Here is a 27,977-nt window from a genome sequence, read left to right as displayed (position 1 = left end):
TTTGTGTAGTTCAATCCACACTGTAGCAGGGTTGGTCTCTGTGACCAAGAGAATATGATATGACACTTCCAAGTTTAGGGTCTAAAAGACTGCAGCTTCCATTTAGGGTCTCTCCTCAGACCCTCTCTCTGTCTCTCATCACTCAATCTGATGTAAGCCAGTTGCCACTGTAAGGACCCTGAGGCAGCCTAGGGAGCAGTCCAGGAGGTGAGGAAATGAGACTTCCAGCAATAACTGGCAAGGAACTGAGATTTGCCAACAACTATGTGAGCTGAGCCACCTTGGAAGTGAGACTCTAGCCAGCGTTTGACTGCAATCTCATGAGAGACCCTGAGTCAGAACCACCCAGGTAGACACTCCAAGATTCCTGTCCCTCAGAAACTGCGTTAGATAATAAACGTTGTTATACAATTGTATTGGTTATGAAAAGTAATGTGATTTAAAACTTGAAAATGTACCATTTTTATACTTCATTATTGGATTTAGGAACCATGTAATCCATAATTATATTCCAAGTATAAAACTGGTAAATTCATTGACATAATATAGTTTAATACATATATAAGACTCCAACCTGGATCATCCTAAGAATTTGAACACCAGTGATTCAAATCAAAACATTTTATATACATTTACATTATATGGCACATATATTAAAATTTTTTAAAATACTGTTAGATTTTCACAACTGCCATTTCTTTATGCTTCTCTAATTACACCTTTTTATTTTTTTTATATAAATTTATTTATTTATTTTGTTTTTGGTTGCGTTGGGTCTTCGTTGCTGCGTGCGGGCTTTCTCTAGTTGCGGTGAGCGGGGGCTACTCTTCGTTGCAGTGCGCAGGCTTCTCATTGCGGTGGCTTCTCTTGTTGTGGAGCACAGGCTCTAGGCGCGCGAGCTTCAGTAGTTGTGGCTCGTGGGCTCTAGAGTGCAGGCTCAGTAATTATGGCGCACGGGCTTAGTTGCTCCACGGCATGTGGGATCTCCCCAGACCAGGGATAGAACCGGTGTCCCCTACATTGGCAGACGGATTCTTAACTGCTGCGCCACCAGGGAAGCCCTAATTACACCTTTTTTTTTTTTTTTTTTTTTAATTTTTATTTATTTAGTTATTTATGGCTGTGTTGGGTCTTCGTTTCTGTGCAAGGGCCTTCTCCAGTTGTGGCAAGTGGGGGCCACTCTTCATCGCGGTGCGCGAGCCTCTCACTGTCGCGGCCTCTCCCGTTGCGGAGCACAGGCTCCAGACGCGCAGGCTCAGCAATTGTGGCTCACGGGCCTATTTGCTCCGCGGCATCTGGGATCCTCCCAGACCAGGGCTCGAACCCGCGTCCCCCGCATCGGCAGGCAGATTCTCAACCACTGAGCCACCAGGGAAGCCCACACCTTTTTAAATGTACCAACTCCTTCTCTGGCAGACTAATAGGCTACCTGATTTACAATAGATGCTCCCATGAAATCTTCAGGATTTCCTCTACTCATATGGAATTTTAAATGTCTTCATTGAGATATTTCTTTCTCTTCTATTTACAGCACAATATACGTACATATGTAACAACTGCATTTTTTAACTTAAATAGTCAAAATAATGGGGTGCGGGGAGAAGTTCAGCACATTTACTATAAAAAATCTGGTATATCAGACAGGAACCTGGGATCTGGAATCCAGGGGACCTGGGCTGGAATCCTGATTATAAAATTTACTAGCTGTGTGACCTTAGGCAATTTACTTAACCTCTCTGTAATGCTGCATCCTCATTTATAAAATGGCAGCAATAACACCTATCCCATAGGGTTGAATATGGAATGAATAATTCACAGAGTCTAGAATAAATCAATAAGTGTTTGTCATTTTTTAGTGTTGAAAAAAAAGTAAAACAAAAAGCTGAAAAAAATTTTCCAGTTGGGGACAATATTGTTTTGGAGTAGTCATTTTGTCCATATTCCATCATTATTTTTATAAGTGTGATCACTTTGGAACTCACATTTTAGTGAAGGCAAAATAACTATTGTTTGAACACAATTTTCAGGTATATCGAGGAAGAATATACAGTGAAAAACTGCATCTTCCATTAATGAATGGCATCTCAGACCCCCCAAACCATAGCTCCTCCCCAGTCTATTTTTCTTTTTTCTGTAACAATAACAAAAGTCCTAAATACTAGGATTTTTTATGCCATGCAATTTTCATATTACCTGGTATTTATTATATAGATCTTTATAATCTACAAAGCATTTTCCATGCATTATCTCACTGAATCATGTACTAAGTTCTAGCTACATACTGAATATTAATTTCAAATGTAAAGTTAATTTAAACATCAAAATGGGGCGCTCTCTTCTAACTTCAAAGTTGATCACAGCACTAATGACTGCTTCTGTCTCTTCAGTGGTTCTTCCCGGGGAAGGAGATGGGCTGGCTGGAAGCTGCGGGCCACCACATCCTTAAGTGGGCTCAGGGACTCAGTACACCCTCCTCAGTGTCAGCTATACAAGTCATACCCACTCCATGCCCTCTCCCTGCAGTCAGCACTTGAGGTAAAAGGAGACCATTCTTCGAAAAAGCTGAAGAACCCCGTTTCAAAGTTTCTCTCTTCTTTTTTTCCCCCCCCACAGGTTGCTTTGGAACAGCCTGAACCATTATCCTTTTTAGCAGCTCATTATTTCAGTTTAATGTCCTTATCTGCTGTCTTCTCTCCATTTGGCAAAGCTCCTCTTATCAAATGTTACTCTGTATTTAAAATCTAAAAGATAGCTAATATGGGGTTTATTGCAGAAAATACAGAAAAGACCTGTTTTGCCATTATTTATTTGCATTCAGAACTGCTTGCATTTTTAAAGCAACTTCTTTAGCCCCAGAATGTCGTTTTTATCATTAAATTCTATCTAGGCTTTCTTCAGGATCATCACCTATCATCACTAACAATGAGAAAAGTCACTGGATGGTACCCATTTAAACAATAAATAGTTTTCAGAAGGGAAGGAGATGAAGAAATCTTGAATTAGAAGGAAATATGTCTTTAAAATTGTGATATAAATTCTTAAACTTTAGTATACTTTTAGATTTCATATAATGCTGGTCATCTATCTCTTGTTAATGCTTGCACTTAAAACAGTTCCATTTATAAATACAAACTCTTCTTAAGATAACATTTTTCATCATTTATTAATCATTTATTAAATGACCTGTCTAGTTCTAACTTTATGCTGATGTTATTACTTGCAGTTTGAAATAAATCAGTAGCGCTTAATAATTTCAAAATTCATTCTTAACAACTTCAATAATAAACATCATTCTTTATATGTTTCAATTCAAACCAACATGAATTAACCAACTCATTTTGGGGGACATCCTCCTTTACAGGTAAGAAGACCTTCAAAATATTTCATTACCATCCTCTCCTCGCCCTCCCTTTAACACAGGAAGGCCCTAATCTCAAATAGAGTCACACAGGTTCTCAATGACATCAGGAAGCAACACAACACTGTACCAAAATATTTGTTTAAAAAAAGCTTCCTTTTTTCTTCTAATTGCTTCTTTTGACTCCATAACTGCAAATGAAAATTATGTGAGGGGTTTCATATTTGTGTTCGATTATTTACTTAAGAGGATTTTAACTTACGTTACACTTTGATAACTGAATATCATATGCTGTTCTGTATTTGAACTTCTGAACCATTCTCTTTATTCTTTTACTTTTTATTTACCACTAAAATGTAGCTTTCTAAAAGAATTTAAATAAGACCACAGCTGATTAGCAGAGAAGACATAGTTCCTCACCCATAAAATGGGGGTATGATCTCTTCCTCAGAGGGTTTGTGGAAATTAAATGAGATCATGTGTTTAATGCTCTTAGCACATGGCCTGAGACACAGAAAGAGTTCAACACATGTTGCTTTCATCACGATGATGCTGAAGATGGAGGGTGTGGCCATATAGGGTATCAGACAACCCTCACACTATGAATAACCCAGGGGCATCCTCAATTTGAGACATGGAGCAATTTATCACAACATGTTATACAGATTAAGTGTGAAAGAGAGCAGAACCAACATAAGATGGCATCACTACAATCAGATATGAATTCACATTTTTCAGAGAAATGTTATTAGGTTTCAAATTACTGGTAAAATATTACTTTGGGTTTTAAATATTTGTTTCTGTAATGGAAATAGTAACAAACAATTTCAAGTTTAAAAATGTTTATTTCAAGAACTTCCATGAAATTACCATTTATGTGGGGAATTGAGCAGCACAAACTTTCTCTAAATACTTCCAGAGTTTGGTGAGTATGTTTAAACACACATGCTGGGGTAAACACAACAAACTGAAACACAATATACTGCTGTCGGGGTTCTTAGGATTAAATGAAACCGTCTTACTACAGGTTTTCATCTCCTACTATTTCTTAAAGGATCGCTATTACGTTTGACATAAGTCCTCTGCTTTTTCCTAATTCTACATTAAACACATAAGTATACATTTTGTATGAAAAAAATTCATGGATAAGCAAAGATTTTATTCTATAGTAAAGGACCAAAATAATGTTTAAAAGCTCAAACAAATGTATGGCTGCATTCGACTAGCTGACAGAGTAATGAGGAAAATCATTTTATTATTTTTGAATTAATAAAAGCTATAATAGTGCATAGAATAGCTGCTTCCCCCACCCCACCCCCCAAAAAAGAAAACGTCTATAATTTGACATTCCACTGTGGTGTTCTTGGTGATTTGTCTGAGAAGCTCTCTCAGCCAACTACCTCTGGGGCACAGGAAGAGATATGTCTCTTTAGTTTCCATTTGTATTTGAACAGATTCTTTACATGTTAATGCAGGATTTTACTTTTACTTTTCTCCTGTTCCAGGAAATATTCAAGGATATAACCATATAATGTTATGTCTTCTCCATGGCTACTGTAATAAACATTGTCTTTCCTGCTTCTCTCCAAACTCATTACATGAGTTTGTTAATGACTGTAAAGGATATTTAAGTCAATGAAAAAAAAACCCTATTTAAATATAAAGAAAACATAAAAGTAAGGAAACCCTCTTGGATGATTTCCATTTTAAAGTTCTTCCATTTGTTTGATTACTATCTTATAACCAGTATCCCCTTCCCTTCCAAAGCCCCCTGATACATCATTGGAAGGATAGGAAGAGCTACAGAGTCTACCTAATTCAACAGTTAATCATTACTCACACAAAATGCAAGTGAAAACTGACATAAAACATTAGACATGGGGTATCCCTTATGTACATGGTGTGTCCCTTTCATAAGCCACCTGGCTTCAGTCAGCATATCCCCTTTTTGTGGAGTATACTTCAGCCAAGAGAGACTATAGATAATAGTACTACATTCATACTTACTACTTGGTGAATTCAGAAAACAGGGTTTTCACCTCTGTAAACCTGAAGATACTCAGGGATTTCAACAGAAAGTGGTGATGCTGTTATTGCGGAAATGAAGCCTGCCCAAGGCTTCTAAACCGAGCACCACGTGCATATTCCTGGGGCTCTCACTGAACGGGTTGTCGCCTCTACTATCACAGTCATAATTAAGTCTGTGTCTGCCAGAGACTTGAACACAATTCATGCAAACTGCAGATTTCACAAAAGAAAAGAAATCTAAAAATGGCAGAATGACAATACAATCATGGTACATGAAGTGTTTACTCCTGTAAATGAAAATATAGTTCTTCTGAAGGGTTAGCTTATTTCAATTGTCCAAACTTAACATTACTAGACTTAAGGTCATTACTCATCTTTGGAGTCTTTATTTGATTTACTGTTAAAGCATGCAAATACACACACACACACACACACACACACACACACACACCCCTAGTAAATACCCGGCATCTCCTATCAAAAGTTGAGCCAAATCTAGAAATAAAGGATTTGTGGTTTCTGGGGAATAAGAAGTAAAGCAAAAGTTTAGGAACAGAAACATCAAGGCATAAGTAAACAAGTTTAAGAGTTGATCAAAATAAGTAGAGTGTTCAGAAACCAGGAGGTCAAAAGAAAGATCGGAAAGATAGCCCAGATTTCAATGGTCAAAGCAGACAGGAGTATATCTGCCAGTAGTGTGACAGAACAAGATAGCAGTATCACCAACAACACATTGCTGTGAGCCTGTTCTAGGACTACATTTCCTGCCCATGTATTTACTTATCACTCACTCATTTGGCATACAACTGAGCACATAGTGTGTGCAAGCACTGTATAGCTAAATGTTGGGTCCCTTTGATTTTGAAGTGCCCAAGGGACATCTGAATGGCTATGGCCAATAGACAGCTGTGTATATGGGTTTAGAGATCAGGAGAGATACTGGTCGAAAATGAACAGGTGTGGCGTTGTCAGCGTCTTTATTTGCTTTTATGAGCCATGGAAATAAGTGGTAGACTCCTGTAGGGAGGAGAGAATGAGGGGTATAGATATCAGGCCAGAACCCTGAACAACAGAGAGCTGGGAGGAATACCAGAAAAGCATGGCATCATGCAAGGCAAGGGAACAGAGCGTCACAGAAAGGAAGGAGTGATCAGAAGTGTCAGATGCTGCCAAGAGATTATGGAGATAAAGACTGAAAGTGTCTATAGGTAATAGGTCACCTCCAGTGTGGAGATATACAAGGAAGCTGACTATAGTTGGCTAAGAAAAACTGAAGGTCACGGTAAGTTCATGGGGTGAGAAAGAGGGTATTAACACTTCTGGAAGCATTCAGTTATTTGGGGAGAGGAGAGCTTTCATTTTAAAGAATTCATAAGAAAACAAGAAAAAAATCAAAGCAGAGAATAGGGGTCACAGGTTTTTTCAAAAAGAAAAACAAACCTTTAGGTGGCAATTGAAAAGGTCCGACTTTAAGGGAATTGATGAAGTATATTTAAGGAAACGCTGAGTGAGTCTGAGATAAAGGAGCGTAGAAAGAGTGGTCAAATGTGAAAGCTACACTGAAGCTTTCCTGTACTGAGTTGGGGTGGGAAGCAGGGAGTATAACAGCCAACGATTCAAAAGCGAGAGTTTCTACATTTAGGCTACAAAATGTCCTAACCTATAAAACTAAGAGAAAATGAGAACTTCCATCAGCTTATAATGCTTCCTTTGATTTTACCACCAAATTCGAGATTAAGCAGCATACATTCTCCAAAGTGAGAGACAGAAGGATAACAGAGTGACTCAGTCAACCAAACCAAAACTTTTGCGGCTTTCATAATTTCTAAGAGACGACGCACATGTAAAATAAGTGCCTGGAATAGAAAATAAATGCTTATAATGAGCAACATTAAAGATATCAAAAATGAGTTAAAAATTAACAAATTCAAAAAAAAAAAAAAAATTAACAAATTCAAATGCTGAGAAAGTTAAGATAATGTGCTAAAGAGCTTATCACTGTGACACAAAATAGTAATGCAATAAGCAGTAATTGTTAACATATTATTATTAAAACTGTAAGACATATGTGTAGTTGCTCAAATTTTCCAGGTGGAAAAGCAGAGTCCAGAGATGGTCTGTGTTTTTCAGAAAGGGAGCAATCTTTCTAAATAGATATTGGATACAGAAGACCACTTTTATCTGGAGTTGGGAAGCCACAGTAGATCTGGACAAAATAAATCAAATCATCATCACACTGGGGCACCAGACCAAATAACCATGCATGGTTATATTTGTTTCTGGAACTCAGTGCTCTCATTGGGCAAATAGAAAGCTTTTGCCCATTAGATTGAGTTGTCATGATTAACACTGAATAGAATTTCTAACTGTGTCATAGGGCAGAGCTCTGTTGCCATGTGTATCATGTGTGGGTGTGTGTGTGTGTGTGGACATATTTAGGTGTATACATCAAGGTATCAGATGTTATTTTGGTTCCAGGGAATTAGATGTGCTTCTTTATGCATACATTAATAAATTTCTAGCTAAATTTTATTCCTAAAATTATTCAAGATATACATCAATATATCTGAATATGCCTGATAAGCACTGAAGACAAAATTTAGTGACTACAGATAATAAACTTTGGAGAAAGTGAGCAACATTCAGAGTAAAGAGAGAAAGGAATAAGTATATTTGAACTACTGATCCATTCTTTCCCTAGTCATTAATTATTTCATTTCTTTATATATATTAAGTTCAAGCAAGTTTATCAAATTTTATCCCTCTACTGGTTTGAATGAAAGTAACAAGCTTCACCACTATTAATCAATCATGGTAAAAAGCTAAATTAATCATGGTTTTTCCACTGTATCCCTATATGTGATTTTCTGTGCAAAGATTTTTGTTATAGGTACTATGTACACATGGCCATGTGATGGATGAACTGTGCTACTAGAGAAGAGATGCCTGGAAAAATGTCAGCTCTCTGTAATCTGTTCTATTTTACATGATTGAATTTTTTAATTTTAGTCTAATCAACTTAAATTATTATAGGTACAATTTTGTGAAATACAGAATTAATGAAATTCAAATTTTATAGAACTATAATTGACTATCAAATAGGTTTAATATGATTCTAATTGGAAATATTCCATTGCTTCAGAGTTCATCCATTTGGTGCTATCATTTGGAGGTAAAGAAACTATCAATGGCATATTTGGTTCTAATTGATTTTCTTGGTCCTCTGCTTAATAGAGAGTCCTGACACATCTTGAACCTAAGACTCTTCTCTATAGAGTTACAGGGGTATACTCTTCAGGGAATCTAGAACAGATAATGTAAATAATTCAGCTCTGAAACCCAGAATGCACTAGAAATTTCTAAGCATTGGTAAAATTTTTATAATTATAAAATGTTTAATTTTCCCTAATAATTTCTTTTTTAGATCAGTGGTCATGTGGTATGCAAAGGGTGTTTGTAGATTTCTGACAGATAAGGAGGATTTTGGGAATGAAACACAAATACAAAATAGGCATAATTAGAACTGAAATTCATTCATTACTTCATTCCCTAGCTCTGTTCCACGAACGTGTTTCACCACTGGGCATGCAAAATGAAGGAGAGTAATTTCTTCCCTTCCAAAGAGGTCACAATCTACATAGAAAGACAAGTACAGAAGAAACTATAACTTATTTCTTTATCATCCATTATTTTGGTTAACAGTACTCTATTCTGGTTATGAATACTTAGAAGTTTAACAATAGATTCTGATGATGAATTATGATTTGCTTGCCAACAGGTAGACAATCTCTATGTCCCACTGTCACGTCCTCAAGAGCACCTTCCAGTTTGATATTTTAGCATGATCTCCAGATATTTGATTGGCATTTATATGGATAAAGAAGATGTGGCACATATATACAATGGAATATTACTCAGCCATAAAAAAAACAAAATTGAGTTATTTGTAGTGAGGTGGATGGACCTAGAGTCTGTCATACAGAGTGAAGTAAGTCAAAGAGAAAAACAAATACCGTATGCTAACACATATATATGGAATCTAGAAAAAAAAATGGTTCTGAAGAACCTAGGGGCAGGACAGGAATAAAGACACAGACGTAGAGAATGGACTTGAGGACACGGGGACGGGGAAGGGTAAGCTGGGACGAAGTGAGAGAGTGGCATGGACATATATACACTACCAAATGTAAAACAGATAGCTAGTGGGAAACAGCCGCATAGCACAGGGAGATCAGCTTGGTGCTCTGTGACCACCTAGAGGGGTGGGATAGGGAGGGTGGGAGGGAGACACAAGAGGGAGGACATATGGGGATATATGTATATGTTTAGCTGATTCACTTTGTTATAAAGCAGAAACTAACACACCATTGTAAAGCAATTATACTCCAATAAAGATGTTTAAAAAAAAAAAAATCCCCATTGCAGAGAATAACTAGGGAATGTATCCAGTAGAGAATATTTGGATCTGAGTGGTCTCATTAGTTAGACCATATTCTGATAATGAATTTGCATTAAATTATATCAGAATGGTATTGTTAAATCCTATTGGGATAAAAACTGGGCTAAAACACTAGAAAGGGAGAAAGCGAAGTGCCAAGTCATTGGGCACTGATTGGAGGTAAACTCCTAATTTATAGCTGGATCTGAATTAACTAGAAGCCACAGGTTATTTTAAGCAAGGTTTTTAAGTGAAATACATCAACAAATTATGGTATATAGAAAAGTGCCCTGCTATGCAAAAGACAGGAATATATTATGACCCATGCCACCATAACTCACAAAATGTAAACCTATTCACATTTGAATGTTATAAAAACCATGCAGGAAATAGAACTACAGATTATAACTTGCTAAACACGATCATAATCTTCTCATAAGAATCTTTAATGTAATACCTTAGCATAATGCTAGGTATGATCTGCAAACTTTTGGCTGATCTGTTTATGTTGCAATTGTAATCATTAGCTTTACAGCGATAGGTACCATGAAATCAGAAGATAAGAAAGGTTATGATCTAGTCTAATTTGGGGATGCAAAAAGACTCAATACCTACAAGTCAATGGAATGTATTAAAGGCAATATATAAGATGGGACCTATATCATCAGTTGGATCCATGTGGGGTGGTATAGAAAAGCGAAGAACATTATGATGAAGGAAGGTGATGTGAGAAAATGGAGAAGCCCCAGAATAAAGATTGAAAACAGAAAATAAATCCACAAGAGTCAGAAGGAAGCTAGTATGGTAAAAGGATGTCATCTCTACCATATACTAAGTCAACACAAACTAAGGTTTGAGCCCAGTTTCAAATCCTCACTAACTGTGACCTTATCTATAAATTGGAGATATTGGCAAAGCCTATCTTATTGTGTGACGGAGAAACTTAAACGATATAATGCAAAGGCACGACATGAACTCTCAGCAAGTTAAAATTTACGGATAAATAGAGCAAACCAGGAAGAGAGCATGCCTACAAAATAGGACAGATATCTACTGTGATATAATATGTCATGAGAATGTGAATGTATTAACATCGTAAGGATCCATCCACTACCGAATCAACTAAACCTACATAAGCTTCAGATACTGCATCATATGCAATTTTGGAAAGATTACATATTTGGAACCTTGGTCATTTTCTTTCGAAATCATTGACTTCGTTTTGCATTAAGCTCAAAGAATCTCTAAACTATAGGACTATTTCAGCACTAGATCCTCTCATCCCTTCTATAAAAATCCCCATAACAGTGATTCATATTGTTGAGAGACAAGTCTCCATGAGTTTTCTTGCATTTTCTGCGCATCTTGCAGGCAAGGTACTAACCGTCCTTTGCTCCAAACTATCTATTAATGTTTGTTTGTATGGAGAACAGCCTTGGAGGATAGAGCTAGCATTTCTCCCTTCACAAGAAAGGGGAGACATCTCTAAAAGGTTTAGGTTCCCTAAGATCGGAGTTCTTCTTATAACCCAAGCTACTGCATGTGCAGGTATTATCTAGTCTTCTTTGTATCATCCTGTAGGAACTGGGGCTCAGAGAACTAGATGCTGATACCCTGGCTATTGCTAATGCTGTATTAAACTTTTCTTCATCTCTGAATCAGGGGTTTTGCATCTTCTACCAGCATCCATTAAACTGTAGCAGGCCATTAGCTTGCAAGTGGGGTAAAGTCTCAGACTCTTCAAAATTCTTGAGACAGGTTTTCAGGGAAAATATACTCTCGTGTGTAACTGATGAAAATGTATGAATATGCCATTTCAGGAGATTCTTGGATCCTCTGAAGCCCATTCACCTACTGCTATAACATGGACCATGGGTTAAAGATTCCTGCTTAAGTTAGGAGAGGCCACACTCGATCAGGGCCTATCAAAAGTCTTTTTGACCATGTATAGAGCAAATGCTGCTAACAAGCGAATAACAGCAAAATATAGCTAGATGGTAATGTTTGCCCTTGGAACAAGACTTGGTAAATGAACTTCAGAAGAAGTGGGAATGGGATGGATCTTGCTAAGTCTATTGTGGTTTGGTTCAACCCAAATCTAAACATCTGCTGCAGACTCCTTTCTACAAAGAACACTACAGCCATCTATAAATTCCACATTTAAATTCTATTTCAGCACTGAGTGGACACTTCCAACCTTGGTGTCACAACATACCACCCAATTCTAAATCTCTTCTCTTGGTGCTAGCTCTTTACCACAGTGAGAGACTTTTAACTAGACAGAAAAAGAAAATGGTTACCAAGGAAAATATGTACAATACATGTATTTAACCCAGCTCATGACATTTATCCATTTTTACACTCAATAATGTGAGAAAATTAACACATTATTTCTAAAACAATGTCACAATGAGATGTTAAATTTTCGGAAGAGGTATTTCAAAGTGTTGACTAATGTATCTCTTGGGAAGGGGTATATACACGTGATATGGAGAGACAGGCAAGAACACACTAAAGATTCTCTGTGTTCTATTAATTAAAAATTTGTTTATTATTATTGGTTCATTTTAAAAATGAAAATAAGCTTTATTCCTAACTATAAATTGTTCTATTCAGATTATCTCCTAACAGCTAGCCAAAATCAGCTTTGAAAAAAGGGTTTTGATGAATGAAAGGGAGAGATAGGAGTTACAGAAGTCCAGTCTACACCATACCATGCTTTTTTCTTTTCCTAAGTGTTTTCACAGTAAAAAATGGAAAATTACCTTTTGAGGAATAGAGTGTTTTTAGGGAAAAAATTTAACACCACTGATCAAAATAATCACTGACAATTAAGCATAAAATAGGTTTAGGGGATAAAATACTCTTAATCTACAGATAATATATAAAATACAGATTTAGATAATCTGCATATATATAGAAATTAGGAAAAAAAGTTAATTACCTCCTTGCAGTATCTATTAATATTAATCAAAGAAAACAATAAATAAGTGACGATATATCTATTTTAAAAGTCATTAGCCTATGAGAAGCAAGAAATCTTATCCAGTCATAAATATTTAAATCTGTCTACACTACAAACACTAAATCAGTTCAACTTTACAAGTAAGGGAGAGGAATTAGAAGAAAGCTCCTTTGAAAAACAAGGTTAAAAAGAAATAAATAATTGTTGTAGTTTGGACATATATCTCACTACAGAAATTTATTCTTTTATAAATGTTTTAGGAACACACAAAATTTTCAGAGATTAGTTATTCCCCTAAGCACTCACCTGGCCATCAAATACTACATTAACTTCCTTCTTTATGGTATATCATCTGGTTTTCAAATATTTCCAGAGTTGTTCTACTGTCTTGATTGAATTTAACCAACAAATGTATTTATCACTGAACACTTTTTGTGTTTTTCTTCAGTGTTACATTGAGTCATGTGCATAATAAGTCACTTTAAAATATAACTTAATACAGCCTATTGCTTCCTCTGCAATGTCCCTCTGGACATTCCTGCAATAAGAAGCTTCCTGTCAAAGATGTTTTCATAGAAGAAAAATACTTAGGTATCCTATATTTTATTGATTGAAACCTGCTTGACAAGCATCACATTTGATCTAAAAACTTTATTTAATAGTTTTATAAATACAGAATGTATGTAAATGTTAATACCATCAGAAAAAATATCCACAAATACTTCAGCGTGTTACTTTGTATCATATAGTCATGCAATTCAAATCATGTAGTCACATAATTTTGTAGCTGGAAGGAAATGTTAGCAACTCAATATACAAATAAAGAAACTGAGGCTGTAAACGATTAAAGGACCTATGTAAAGTACAACTTCCTACAAAGATAATGAAAGACTGACACTGGTGACCAGGACTTATGCCATTACCTGCTGTTCTACTAGAACCCAACAAGCAAAAGTAGCCAATGGTAATTCATAATGTATTGCCATGACAATCTCGATATATCCATGGGCTCCTGTCTTAAGAACACATTTATTATTGAGTAATGGAACTCTTCCTGCTTTTTGCCTGCCCTTTATTGTACATAGAAACTGACAGCCCTTTGCACAGCTTGACTTTTAGGGCTCTCTACTGACTTATGTCCTAGCATATTTGAATAGCAGTTTAAATATCCTGATCCAGGGATGTTATAGCATTCTTATTATAGTTATCTTTTACAATATACAAAACCACATTAGCTAGGGGACGGTGCTACTGTCATAGAAAGTGCTTATGCCCCAAACCATTTGTTTTAAGTTGCTCTGCAGCCACATCAATACTATGCAGAAACGGGCCTTGGGAAATTCTTAACCTTCTGAAGATAAATACAAAGGTGTAAGACAGTTCCTTCTTTTTGCTAAGAATGTTCTATCTTGTTAGTAGTTGTTTGTACCAAATATGAAGTGACTACTAAAAGATATATTTAACTTTTTATAGCTATAGGCTTCCCTACATTAATGGGGGAAAAAACATTTTATATTTTTTATTTGGCCATCCACGTGGCTTGTGAGTTCGTAGCTCCCTGACCAGGGATGGAACCTGGGCCCTCGGCAGAGAAATTGGCAGAGTCCCCAACCATTGGACCACCAGGGAATTCCCCCATTTCATTTTTTAAATGATCCCAATTCCTTGTCCTAAAAACAAAAAAATAATGTATGAGATTAAACCCTTGGATGAAACCATGTGCAAGAGCAGTACAGGTTATGGAAAAATATGCCTTCATAATACCTTCTGCTATCTCTGTTGCTAACTATAACTCTTGCATATATAATTCCATTATACTTTTATAATTCAGGGTTTTGAAAATGCTTTTGAACCATTAATATATTTTCCTGGTTAAAATTCTTTGAGATGTTCTTAACAAGAGTCTTAGATAATGAATTTGGGCAAACTCTGGAACAGTCTTTACAGTATTATCATTCTCATTAATTTCAGAACTACCCACTGTGTTGAGATGGATTGTCATGGGCCCTAAGACTTCAATTTGGCTAAATATTTTTGCATATATTTCAACATATAAGTAACCAACAGATGTTTAAATGTTAAGTTCATATGGAAGAAATGGTTAAATGTGTTTACTCTTATCTCATGATTTCTCGGCAACAGTAATTCTTATTTACTATTTCTTATGTATTTACAATTTCCTCTATGCTTTGGTCTATAATGGACCGATAATTCCAAAATCTCTTCAAAGATAAAACAATCCTTTTAGAATTTAAGCCATTTATACATGTATAATATTTAAACAGTATGTAACATATGTAGCATCACTAATTTTTAAAACAGAAAACCTTAAATAGTAATTCAAACATTATTTTTATAAAATATACGGAATTCATATAAAGCATAGAACTACACTTTTTTCTTTTTTTTTACACAAAGAGAGTTTTCCATTTATATTCTTATTTGGCTTTAGCAACCTGATATATGATACTGCCCTAACCTGCCAGAAAAAAAGATGGGTAGGAGGCTAAAAACAATATTACTTTTAAGAGAGTTAATGCAGTACACAGTTCTATACTTTCATCCAGTTTATTCTTTTTTTCTTTGCCTTTTTGGTTATCTCTGAAGACTGCTTCTGTTTCCATTGTTTCATCCTTTAGCATTCACATATCAGAGCAATAAGTATTTCATTACTGGTTTATCTGTCCAGAGGCTTGAGAAGCGGTAACAATTAACCCTCCCTTCACAGTGATTGATACAGGCTTTGCTTTCAATTTGTTCCACTACACAGATCATGAAATTCTGAATGCAATCATCCTCATTGACCTACACTTTCAAACACACAGCTACAATGAGACGAAAGTAATTATTAAAAGGAACACAGGACTACTAAGATCTGAAACAAAGTCTTTTAAAAATCTGTTAGATGACCTTCTGGTAAAATTGGCAAATTTTGATGTTAAGGAAAATGATAGCTTTGTGTCCCTGCCTGAAAATGCAAGCTGATCAATGTATATTGTGGCGACTGTACTGACTGCAGTATGTACTTCCAAAATACAGAAAGCCATTTTAGAACTGTTACAAACTAGAGATAAACTGTCAACATTGTAGCTTAATCTGCCTAAAATTTTTTTCAAGGAAACTCAATTTCCTGATTTGTGTATAAAGAACAAACATTGACCAAAGCAGAGAAAGAAGACTGGTAAAAGCAATAGCTTTACTCTATAAGAAGAGTTGCATACCTGAGTCCTACATCTTCCCTCTCCATTTTCCCTTTAGGTGAAGATTCACAGTAAGAAATGAATACATTTTTCACAAAGTCTGAAAAATAGCTTCAAATAAATATTAATCTACTGCAATCGATATATATGAGGAATGGAGAGGGGAGAGTAGGAGAGTGGTGACTACAGAACTATATTAAAACAAGGGTTGCAGTTAAAGAAAATCAGGGCAGAAAGCAAGGCAGCAGGCCTGAGGGTCTAATCACAGAACAGAGTGATGGAGATGAACCAATACTGCATGGATTAGCAATGAATTATTTTGAACTGTAATCATATGCCTGCACAGAAGAGAGGCAAAACTAGCCATTACTCATAAACTGATCTGCTGATTTCTTGAGAGAGTTGGGGGGTGGGGGGGGGAGTTGATGAGAATAAATTCATATGTTAAACTAATTCAGAATAATGAAAACCTAAAGATGTGGTTACACTTCAAGTTACATTCTATTTTTAATGTCTGCTACATACTACATAATATGGGATGTTTACAGTATAAACTGTAAAGTGCTTGGATTCAAGTAGGATTAATCCAACCATTTCTTCTAAGGTTAGGATGTGAGATATTTACTCCACTCTCCATTTTTTCTTGTCCAATAAAACAATTTCTGAATAACTTTAATACCCCCAAATACAAAACATTTAAGTATTTAGCTATAAAGAAGAAACAGCATTCAAGGAACTAACTTCCTTTGGATAATCTGAAAAATTCATACCAAATGAGGATTCAATTGTTAGAACTAATTTTGTTAGGAAGAAGAAAAATCAAAACTGCTGGTAGCAAGAGATTCCTGAGATTCTTATGAACAGACTGTTTAAATGAAGAGCACTTTAATCAGTAGAGGAATCCTCACGTTTCTAATGTCTTGCTGTGCATTCTGCAGGTTATAGTAGCAGCTGGTAGAGGTCATATATCTTTTGTGAGCATCCCAAAAAGGCTCACTGCCAGACTGTTAAATTATGAATAAGCAATGAACAAAAGAATGCAGATACGGTGGTGACAAGATAATCCAAGCAAATTTATCTATGACAAATTTCACAGGATTAACAAATTACATTTACACAGAACAATAAAAATGTGCAAAAAAAAAAATGATGAGCCTACTTTTCCTTAAAGCATTAGGAAAACAAAAAAGTCACCAATCCGCTGCATATATTTAAATTTAACTTGATCTAAAGTAAGACATTTATAATATGTTCAAGATACCTTTGTAACATTTTCCCATTTCAGGTAGATCTATACATACATGGTATATCTGGTTTATGTTTTATATATGTTACATTGTAAAGACTATATATACATATATGTATGGCTTATATATAAATCATGTATACAACATAAAGAAATCTCCTACAATAAATAAAAATCATCCCATTCATATATATGAATAGAATGGATATGTTTTTAAGAAATAGATTTTCAGGAATGAATTATTTTTGTAGGGAAAAATGCTCCCTCAATCAGTGCAATACATATTAGCTACTAAAATATCCTTATTCATTGATATCTCCTTTTTCTAGGACCAGAAAGAGAGGTTCTGCAAACAGTTTCAATCATTCCACTTGCTCCTACCAAAATATTGCAGTCTTTATGAGTAAAGTGCTTCTGAATGAAGTTCAGAACTAGTACCCTTTTCTGCAGTGTTACAATAGCAGAAAGGAAGTCATAGTTGGGTGGGGGGGAGGATAACTGATTTCAGCTATATTCACTAAAGATGACCCTTAACCCAATATTACACTTTTCTTTATAATAAAATTTTTAAAATAAATCTTACAAATGAAGAAAGCCCCAGTCTATCAGAAGTAATCAGATATTACTGAAATGACCTGTGATTCCATAAAATGGTCTTAAAATGCTATGTGGCACTACTTTCCAAAATATGTGATAAATATTTAAGTTTTAATGTTATATATAACCTCAGTACCCAAGTCAGAGCTCTTTAATTCTGCATTAGCATACTGATGATAATAAAATACTGTAATCAGATATAATTTCTTTTAAGATGATCTGAACGCTGTTTGAAATTTTGTAGCCTATTTTTCACTTATACTTCCTATTGACTGTTGCTTTTTATCATCCATATTTTAGCAAAACATCTCTCTAAATGAGCCCTTTCCAACATTTCACAAGGCAACCTATTCTTTATGTAAACAAGAAATTTTCTGAATGTAAAAGTGAATATTTAATTAAGTTACACAAGCAAAATACTCAGCTTTCAACCACAAATACTCAAGCGCTGCTTATCTAGCCCTTTCAAGCCCTGAAATTCCTATTATACATTTTTTTTTTTAAAGGAAGCTATTTGGTTGACAGTATTAGATCTAAAAACGGGAAGATAAATGTGGCATGCTTGTCTATTACCTCAAATCTAGCATACATTCTACAATGAGCAGTGATAGAGTCAGATGCTACAAAGTTTCCTAAAGTATAGCTTTTGTCAAAGAACTGTTACACACCAGACCAACCCCTGTGATCCCTGGCATTAGAGGAATTAAAATGTTACCAAGACTTTCCCTTCTTGAAGATGCGGCAAGTGTGTGAGCGTCTGGGAGGAGGGTGGGGGGAACTCAGTAAGGATAACTTATCACTTGTGTATTTATTGTGGTCCATTTTTAACATGTTTTTAATTAAATGAGTTAATTAATATACGTAAAGCCCTTAGAACAGTACCTGGTACACAGTGCTATATAAATGCTTGCTGTCATTATTATAATGCCAGATAATTTGGCAAGAGACCAACTTTTGAGATATACAAGAGTCCTTATATATCTCAGAAGACAACATCCAGAAATACAGGAACTAGAGTGTGTTATTCAGAAAGCCTATGAGGTTGTTTCTACCCATTCAGTGGCAAAACTATCCCAAAATAAAAACATCTCAACTGCAATCTTTAGATTAAACTGTGGCACACTCTGAGGCAAGAATAACACGAGGGGAAGAGGTCACTGAATACTTCAGTCTAAGACCAAAGAGGCCTATGTACATGGCAAACTGATTCTTCTGAAACCATTCAGTAAAAAATCTGCCCCAAAGTACAGACAGCTGTGGAGCTTGCCCACAAAACTACCGGAATGTTAAAAGGTAGAGTGAGAATAATTTCTTGATTCTTCCTCTAACTTTATAAACACGGCATTTCTGAACTTCTCCAAACATCTGAGGAAGGACCAAGAAGCAGAGATCTAGTTCACTACTCACAGCACACACAGTCTTTCTGCCATAGGAACTTTCTGGCATCGGCTCAGAAATCCCCGACTCTAGAAAATCCAAAAATGTAGGCCCCTCCACACTGCAGTTAAGGTACATTTCTAGAGACAAACCTGATTTCAATCTCTAACTCTACCACCTTCTTTGGGAACAATAAGCCTCTGTTTTCCATCCATAAATGGGGATATTAGCACTTCCCTTGTAAGGCAGTGGGGAAACCAATGAGAAAATTACTACGAAGTATTTAACACAGGGCCTGAAACATGTAATGTCCAATAAATCTTTATTATGATCATATGTGATCTATTTTCATTTTAAAATCCCATCAAAAATCTTTAAAATTTTTTGCTATAATTTCATTTACATTATATAGCATCTTTTCTTTCTTTCTCCCAAGAACCTCTAATCATTTTATAGTCATTACTTACAATATTTTACAGGCTGAATACCTGTCCCTGCAGAACACTAAGCTAACAGAAGTCAAAGGAGATAAGGAGCCTTATTTATAGGTGTATGAATTCTGTACTTCCTACTCTTCCAGAAAAGGGTGTTTTCTGGCCCTTGATAATATTTCACATATCCAATATAAAGACAAGTCTGTAACTAGAGCAACTGCTCTTACAGGGTGTATTATTCACCACTATCCCCCACACAAGTCATGATGGTCCACTGCAGAGGTGGGGTAAATAAAGCTGAATGAACACAATCAATAATTATAGTCGGGGCCCACGAGCAGTTTGGACAACAGTAATGTGCGATTTTCAACTTGCCTCTCATGATTTTGTACACGAGATCACAAGTATTCCAATTCACCAAAACATTACGCTTTAGACATGTATACAGACAACTTCAAGTGTTGTTTAATCTTGTCACTGTCCTAGTAATTTCAGATATAGTAGCAGTCACCTTCCTCTTACTAAGCCATGTCCTGCTTATGCACTGTACTATTATTAATATTACTACAAATTATTCTATGTACGGTTCTATCAAACTTACTAGTGCAAACATCCTATTCACACTAATGGGGCCCAGCGCAGTAAAAAATACCATTCAGTTACAGTTGGTTTATTACACTGCCCAATGAGGAAAAAAAAAAAAAAAAGGCACTATTTACTGTGAAAATACTAACATTAAATGCAAAGCAAACATAACTTAATTTTCCCATAAATTCAGGAAGTTCTTAGCTAATCATAGATTTAAATATTTAAAGTTTCACATATTCCATTATGAGCAACTTTGGAAGCATTTAAATTTTAAAATTAATATTTAATCAAATGAACTACAATTTTCAACATACTAACCCTTACACTAGGTTTCAGCCTTACCCATTGTATGCAATTAAAGAAATGTTGATAAAGCACTTGAAGTTAGATTCTAAGCCAACAGCAATGCAGAATTTTTTAAAAGTTAATTCAAGAGATGAAACGCTATAATATAGAAAAAGTAGCCATGTAAACATAACAGGGGAGGGGCTAGTTCTGCTCTCACGTGTGCTTAATTTTCTTTAAATTTAGTGAGTGGCATTCTGCATAGGAAAGAGGATCACTAGAATTGCAGGAAAAAATAGGAAAAGAAAAATAGACTATCTAAGGGTCATTAGTAATAATAATAAAGCACTTAAGGAAGTTTACAGAGAAAAACATTACCAGGAATGATTCAGAAATCTCTGTGACATATCCCCTGCAAATACCCCGCAAAATTTAAAGCTCAACAGCTTAAAAAATAACTAAAAGCTAAACTGCCTAAATCCTCCCCCAAAAGTTCTGCTTTACAAAAGCATATACAGTACAGATACACCATCATAGAAAACCTCACCACAGAGCAGGGGACCCTGGACATCAGGTCCGGTTTCAAACAGATGCAATTTTAACATGCCAGTGGGCCAGAGTAAAAGAGTTGAAGGGTTCATGCAAATTCTGGCATTCCCATAAAATAGATCTATTGTAGGTAGGGGCAACCATTGTGTAGAAGAATTTTGGGGAAAACTCAAACTTCATATTGCCAAAAATATCAAGCTGTTACAACCTGTAGATAATTGCAATATAATTCTTACCAATTCATTGCTGAACAAGACATTAATTTCCCATAACTTTTAGTCAAAAATAAGTCATATTTTTAAGAATATTTTAAAGACACAGGGACTAAAACTTTACTCATAATACCACTAGGTGCTAAAAAATAACTCATGTAACTTTTTTTTTTTAAACCAAAGGCATCAAATAATGTTGGATTCCAGTTTGCTCATTGTAACAAATCAAATCTACTAATTGGCATATTACAGATTTTAAGTAGCTTTGTGTCTCTCAATTTATAAATCAGAAATTGGAAATACGAAAGGATGTTGTAATGTGGGAGGGTCCTACGTAATGAAGGTCATTATAACCCCTGGCTCCAGAGCTATACAATCTAATATCCTCTCTGGTGGTTCTATGATATGCCCATGCATTACAGTTCTTGTTGACAGTCTGTTGCCTTGGAAATATTTCATTATTTCAGTTCTTCCATTTGTAGACCCTTGGCCTTGTGATATGAAGGCCATCCTATTTCATATTTTCGATTATCATTTAAGCAATCTTGTGGAGCTATTTATATATAAGCAAGTGTTAGACAACACACATCATCATTTATCACTCTGTGTTTAAGCTTACACTGTAGGAAGAAATACCTCCAAAAAAGTCTCCACCACCACCTTTACTTTTTAAACCAAAAGCCCTGTGCAAATGGAATATGCTTTGCAAACCAGCATGGGCATATCGCATGCCTGACACTTCTGTCTGTCTAATTTTCTTGGTTATACATTCACATAGTGGAAACACTCTGTGGTAGTGCTATATAATTTTGCAGCCTATTGGAGTTTTTTTTTCAGTTTTTGGTTTTTGTTTTGTTTAAATGCACAAGGTTTTCAACTTGTTCTTTCAGGCTCCAAAGAGACACTTTCTGTGTGTATGAGTCAGAGAAATGTAAGGAGTACTAAATAATAACGTAAGACATTATCAAGAAAAAGCTTCTCTTTCCAAAATTTACTCTGTAAACATTATTAGAAGAAAATGACTTTTGTACTGTATTTTTAAACTCAGGTCAGATATGTCATAAATAAACAATAAGACAATTCAAAAGATGTATTTTTTCAAGTTTTTGATTACTGGTATATTTGAAAAGCAGTAAAGAATAGTGTCCATGAATGCCTTTATGAAATCAATGATTTGGAAACCATTTTTTAAGTAAAAGGGAGGAGATCACTTAAAGCATGTCCACAGAAAGCCATCTTTTATAAACATATTTGTGTTCAACCATTACAGAGAAATCATACTACTAACCAGCAAGTTCAGGCACAAAGTGCACATAAAGGTAAAATGACTACTTAGCTGAAGCAAGTAACTATGAAAAACACCCCCTCCTGAACCAACCATCTGACTTCCCATTTCTCATTACAAAACCAAATCAACTAACATGTGTAATGTTTACACTTAAAGTGTTAAGAACATTTAAAACCCTAATAACAAAGTGAACCCTCGGGGCATAAAACAAACTGTTTGGATAACGGGCCAAGTTTGTGGTTATTACTGTTTTGAAAACATTTAGTTTATAACTCTTCCTTCCTTTCCTCTATATCGCTCCTTCCGCCCCTCCCTCTTTAGTACTACTCCCTCTCCCTACAGGTTAAACCTTCTCAGATCCAACCTTTAAAATGACAGCATCCGAGCTGAACAAGAAGATGCTATTAAAGGGCATTAAATTAAATACAGTATATCCTCCTACAACTTCAATCAGAATTTCAGACCAAGTGTTATTTAGTTCAGCTCTCAAGTGGAGCGGAATAACAAATCGCGCACTTTGATTTACCTTCTTCGAATGCCAAATGGAGACAGGTGATAAAGAACGCGCTCATGCACAGGCTATGAAGTTTCCTCTAGAAATTAATTCTATCTTCAAGATTCCCATCTCAGAGAAATTCCCAAAATGGCACACAAATAGGCCTCTGCTAGAGAGATTACTGGGGCCATCCCAGTAAATACACTTACTACCAGCAGAACTGGGGATGAAGGAGGCAAAGAGGAAGGAAAGAACGGAGGAAATCAATTACAAACTTCTGATTTCAAAAAGTATTCATCACCATGTTAAATAAGAAGTAATTATTAAAAGCCTTGCACGATGCTCTGAGACATAATTTTTCTACCTACGAGAGTAAAGTATTTAATATGTGAATTCTCATAAAACACTAAGACTGGAATGTTCGTTTTAGCTTTGAGTTGTCAGATAGTTAATGCTACCCACTTTTAACATCTTTAAAAACTGGACTGTGTATGACTTACTCTCAGGTACATGATTTATATAGAAATTAGCTAGAGTTTAGAATGAGTCACTTAAGTACCTACTTAAAATTATTTCCTTAATCCTGACAATTCTGCGGTCCCTACTGTATGGAGGAAACCAGCAACAGTGCAACTGAAGCTTTTTAAAGCAATAGCTTGTTTAATAATATCTCCCTACCGCCTCTTGATGTAAACTATAGGTTAAATGCTATGTTGTACCAAAAATAAAACTGCCCACGTAATAATAATTAAGTCTTGCTACTGCGGACTGCCCTCATCTTCTTTTCAAGTTCACTTAAGCCTGTGAGGAAAGTAAACATCGCTGCTTGGGGGGGGGGGGGGGGGGGGGGGGGACAGGGGGTGCATATATCTAACCGCATTTGTTTTCCTCACGATTCAATGGGTAACATTTCATACTTCCTACTGAGCATTTTCTCCTCGGAGACAGAGAGAGATATTCACTTTGCTCAAACCAATATGCTATATGCAATTAATGTCATTAACGCTGCCAATTAATAGCAAATAGGATTCCAAACAAAGTAGGCTGGGTGGACAGCAGGAGGGAAAACCACGTGGGGCGGAGGGTGCTTAGTTACTCCGAAATCTACAATGCCATCCACGTAGGACGGTTAAGGAAATTTTGAATACAAACTCCCTTTCCCTTTGGCTTTGGTTTAACTAACTTCAAACAGACATGCTCGGCTGAGCTCCTTGCCTGGATAGGCAATTCTCACCAGGAACTTTTTTAAACACAGATCCCCAAACAGTAACTAACGGGGCAGAGATGCTCCAACTGTTGGCCACATTTGGATCTCGCTGTTGGCTTGCTGATTTGGATTGGAGGGTTTTCTTCTTTCTTTCCTTATTTTCTCTGGGGGGCAAGGGAGTGGAGAGGAGGGCAGGAGAGGAGAACAGAGGGCAAAGCAGGAGACCCACAAGTTGCCGAGGCTAGGGGCGCAGCCTGGGCGGCAGGGAGGCAGCGGCCGCGCGCCTCTCTCTCCAGCCCGGCCCGGCCTAGCTGCTCTCCGAGCGAGACAGCCCCTCGGCGACAACCGTCCGGGCCTGGCGCGAGCTCCGCGCTCCCGCCCCCGGCCTCCTCCTCCTCCTCCTCCTCCTCTCTTCTCCTCCTCCCCCTCTCTCGCCTGCCTTCCCTCCCCTCCCCAGCCTCATTCCTTCCTAGAGAGCCGCTGCCAAGGGACCTGCGGCGGCCCCGGGGATCCCGACCCCCCCCACCCGCTCCGCTGGCCCCCAGTCACACAGCAGCCCCTTCTTTTCTGTTTGTTTCTTCTCTTCTTTTTCTTTTCTTTTTTGCTTTTTCATTCTTTTCTTTTTTTTTTTTTTTTCTTTTTTTTTCTGTCAGCGAGTCACTCCATTCGCGAGCCGAGGAGGTGCGACCGCTCGGAGAGCCTGGCGCCGCCGCCGCTGCCCGCAGCCACCGCGGGCGGACAATGCGCGCGGGGACCGCGAGCGAGCGCGGAGCCGCCAGCCCGCCGACCAGGTCCCCGCGGGCTCGCGGGCCCAGGAGGCGGGCTGCGAGCGGGCCCCGCCACCTTGGCGGCGGCGGCGGAGGCGGCGGCGGCGGCGGCGGCGGCGGCAGCAGCCGCCCCGGCGGCAGGTTCAATAAACAGAAAAGTGTTACCGTTCTCGCCTGGAAGGATCCTGCTGAAAGCTGGGCTTGGTGGGCGCCATCTTCCTGCTATTTTTTTTCCTCTCTTACTTTTTGCCTCTCTCCCCCCTCCTGGGGCGGGGGGCGTGGGGAGGGCGGGGGGGTGTGCGTGTGCGTGGGGTGGCGGGAGTGAGTGCGGGCGTGCGCGGCGCTCAGCTGCGGCCAGGCGGGCGGCGGCCGTGGCCTTGGCCGTGGCGGCGGCGGCGGCGGCGGCGGCGGCCGTGCTGCTGAGGCGGGGAGGCTACGGAAAAGTAGTGGGGCCGGAGCCTCGCCGGCGGCCGGCCGTCCCCTCGCGCCGCCGGTGCCTCTCGCCGCAGGTCGCCGCCTCCTCCGCCGCTTGCGCCTTCTCCTCCCCCTGCTCTCCGGGCGCCGCCGCCGTCCATGCGCCGCAGAGCCCCCGCGGCCCGGGCCGCTCCGGCTCCCGAGACATGCCCAGCGCGGAGACAGGCGACCGGCGGCGGCGGCGGAGGAGGGGGAGGCGGCGGCGCGGGGGGGGGGAGGCGGCCGCGCGGCCCCGCGGGCAGCCAGGCCCAGGGCCCCGCCGCCTCCGGGTTCTCGCCTCGCGCGCCGCCACACCCCCCGCAGTCACCCCACCACCGCCACCCAGAGCTGGCCCGGTGGCAGGTGGGGCACACACCCTCCCGGCGGGGGGCGGGGGGGACCTAAGCCGGGAGGGGCGGGGACGGGGAGGACGCGCAGGGGGTTCCCAGCTTGACCGCTGTGAAAGTATTTCTGGGCATTTTCCAGCTGCTTTGCTCCAGAGCGCTCTCTCGCACGCAGACACACACACCCCTTTCTCTCTCTCTCTCTCTCTCTCTCTCTCTCTCTCCTCCTCCCTCTCTCCCTCTCTCCCTCCGTGTCTCTCTCTCTCTCCCTCTCTCTCCCTCCGTGTCTCTCTCTCATCCCTCTCTCCCTCCGTGCTCTCTCTCTCCTCCCCATCTCTCTCCCCATCTCTCTCTCTCCCTCTCTCTCCCTCCGTGTCTCTCTCTCTCTCCCTCTCTCCCTCCTGTCTCTCTCTCTCTCCCTCTCCTCATCTCTCTCTCTCTCTCTATCTCCCTCTCTCCTCTCTCTCCCTCTCTCCTCCCTCCGTGTCTCTCTCTCTCCTCCCTCCTCTCTCCCTCCGTGTCTCTCTCTCTCTCCCTCTCTCTCCCTCCGTGTCTCTCTCTCTCCCTCTCTCTCCCTCCGTGTCTCTCTCTCTCCCCCCCCCCTCTGTCTCTCTCTCTCTCTGTCTCTCTCTCTCTCGTGTTCGGGGACTGGGAAGCTCCGCTGCCGGCGCAACAACGCCACTCAGTTGCAGTTTCGAACACTTCCCTTCTCTCGAGTATCGCGGCCAGGAGGAAAGAAACAGAGAGAGGAGCTGGGAGGCCACGGGAACGGGCTTCACAGGACGGCGTCCGGGGCGCGCCTCCGCGGACAGCGCGTGGGGGTGTGCGGGCGGAGCGGCCCCGAGGGCCCCGTGAGCGGGTGCAGCGGCGGCACAGGCACCCTGTGGCTCGGGCGCTCTCAGCAGCGTTGCAAAGCCGGAGCAGCTGCATTATTCACGCACATGCAAGTCTGCAGACCCCGGGGTTCACAAGTGAATCCCCAGGAGTTTAAACGCAGTTAGATAAAACGCTTCTCTCGACTTGGCTCCTAGGACCTGGGACCCGACCGGACTGCGGGCCTCGGGGATCCAGCCCAGCTGCCTCCTTATTTTACAGCTCAGCGAGGCCTAGGGAAAGGGCCACTCAGTGCAGGGCCAGTGCTGGAATCCTATTGCCTGGGTAGCCCCTGGTCAGCGCGTTTTCTCCACTAAACCGCTCTGCCGGGTGTGGGGCAGCTTTTTAGGCAGAGACTTGGGTCGGTCATGTGTCACCCAGGAAAGTAGAAAGGACTCTTAAAGCATTCCCACTTGAATAAATGAAAGAGCCAGACGGAAAACATCAATCCTATGAGAGGCTTTGCATTTTACTTTAAGCTTAGAAAAAAATAGACCTGCAAAGGGGTCCCATTCAGTTCTACCATTCCAGTACACTGGGGCTGAGAGTTAGAACTTGGAAAACGTAAGTGTTTTTCGTGATAGACGTGTTTAATCTGCATGATGGTGTTTGAGTTCTCTTTGGAGTACACTCTACAGGTAGGAGAAGATGAGAGTGATTGAAAAATGAAGTGGAGAGTGTTGAGTACAAGATAGACAGGGGCTAGAAGGGAGGGAAAAAGTTGTCTGCTGGAAGTTTTGGCTCCAGGACAGCCAGCTTAGGGCATTTCCTACCCAAAGATGACAAATGAGAGAGAAGCTTGTGTTCTTCCAACAGGCCACTCTTTGCTTGAAAACCCCCCACCCCTGTCAGTCCCTCATTAGACTTCCCAAAATAAGTTAATGCAAAAACAAATTTTTGGGGGGAAAATGATGTCGCCATTCACTCGAACAGACAGATCCAGGCCTTGAGGTGGAAACTAAGTCTGCCCTTCACAGCCCCTTCAGCCTAACAAGTAGGTGGCCCACATTCCCAATAAAATTCCAGAGGACAGGGGACTTGTGACTCAGACCCTGCCAATAATCCTCTTGCCCCACATGACTCGCTCCCCTGTCCCCAAATTAACTAAAATTAAAGGCAGTAACAGGTGTCATCATATCTGAGTAACGAAACCAAGAGCTACATTTTTCACAGCTAGCACCTTCTCTTCTGTCAATATGACAGAACATGAAAAGAGAAGAAGGGAAAAATACATCCCAAAGGCTAGAGTTTAGAGTTGATTATTTTTAAAGC

At 39.1% G+C, this 27,977-nt stretch overlaps 1 protein-coding gene across 2 annotated transcripts in view; it reads right to left on the bottom strand.

Moving 5' to 3' along the window:
• Positions 1–25,294, bottom strand: part of NPAS3 (neuronal PAS domain protein 3) — an 864,939-nt gene extending 839,645 nt beyond the window's left edge. For both annotated transcript variants that reach the window (XM_036844032.1, XM_036844033.1), the window contains exon 1: positions 25,201–25,294. In XM_036844032.1, the coding sequence (XP_036699927.1) occupies positions 25,201–25,250 (50 nt within the window). In that variant the 5' untranslated portion in view covers positions 25,251–25,294. The remainder of the gene's footprint in view (positions 1–25,200) is intronic.
• Between the last annotated feature and the right edge of the window lie 2,683 nt (positions 25,295–27,977).

The sequence above is a fragment of the Balaenoptera musculus genome, chromosome 2 (assembly GCF_009873245.2).
Source record: "Balaenoptera musculus isolate JJ_BM4_2016_0621 chromosome 2, mBalMus1.pri.v3, whole genome shotgun sequence".
Classification (NCBI taxonomy): Eukaryota; Metazoa; Chordata; class Mammalia; order Artiodactyla; family Balaenopteridae; genus Balaenoptera; species Balaenoptera musculus.
Note: the sequence above shows the minus strand (reverse complement) of the source record. Positions and strands in the feature narration are given on the sequence as shown.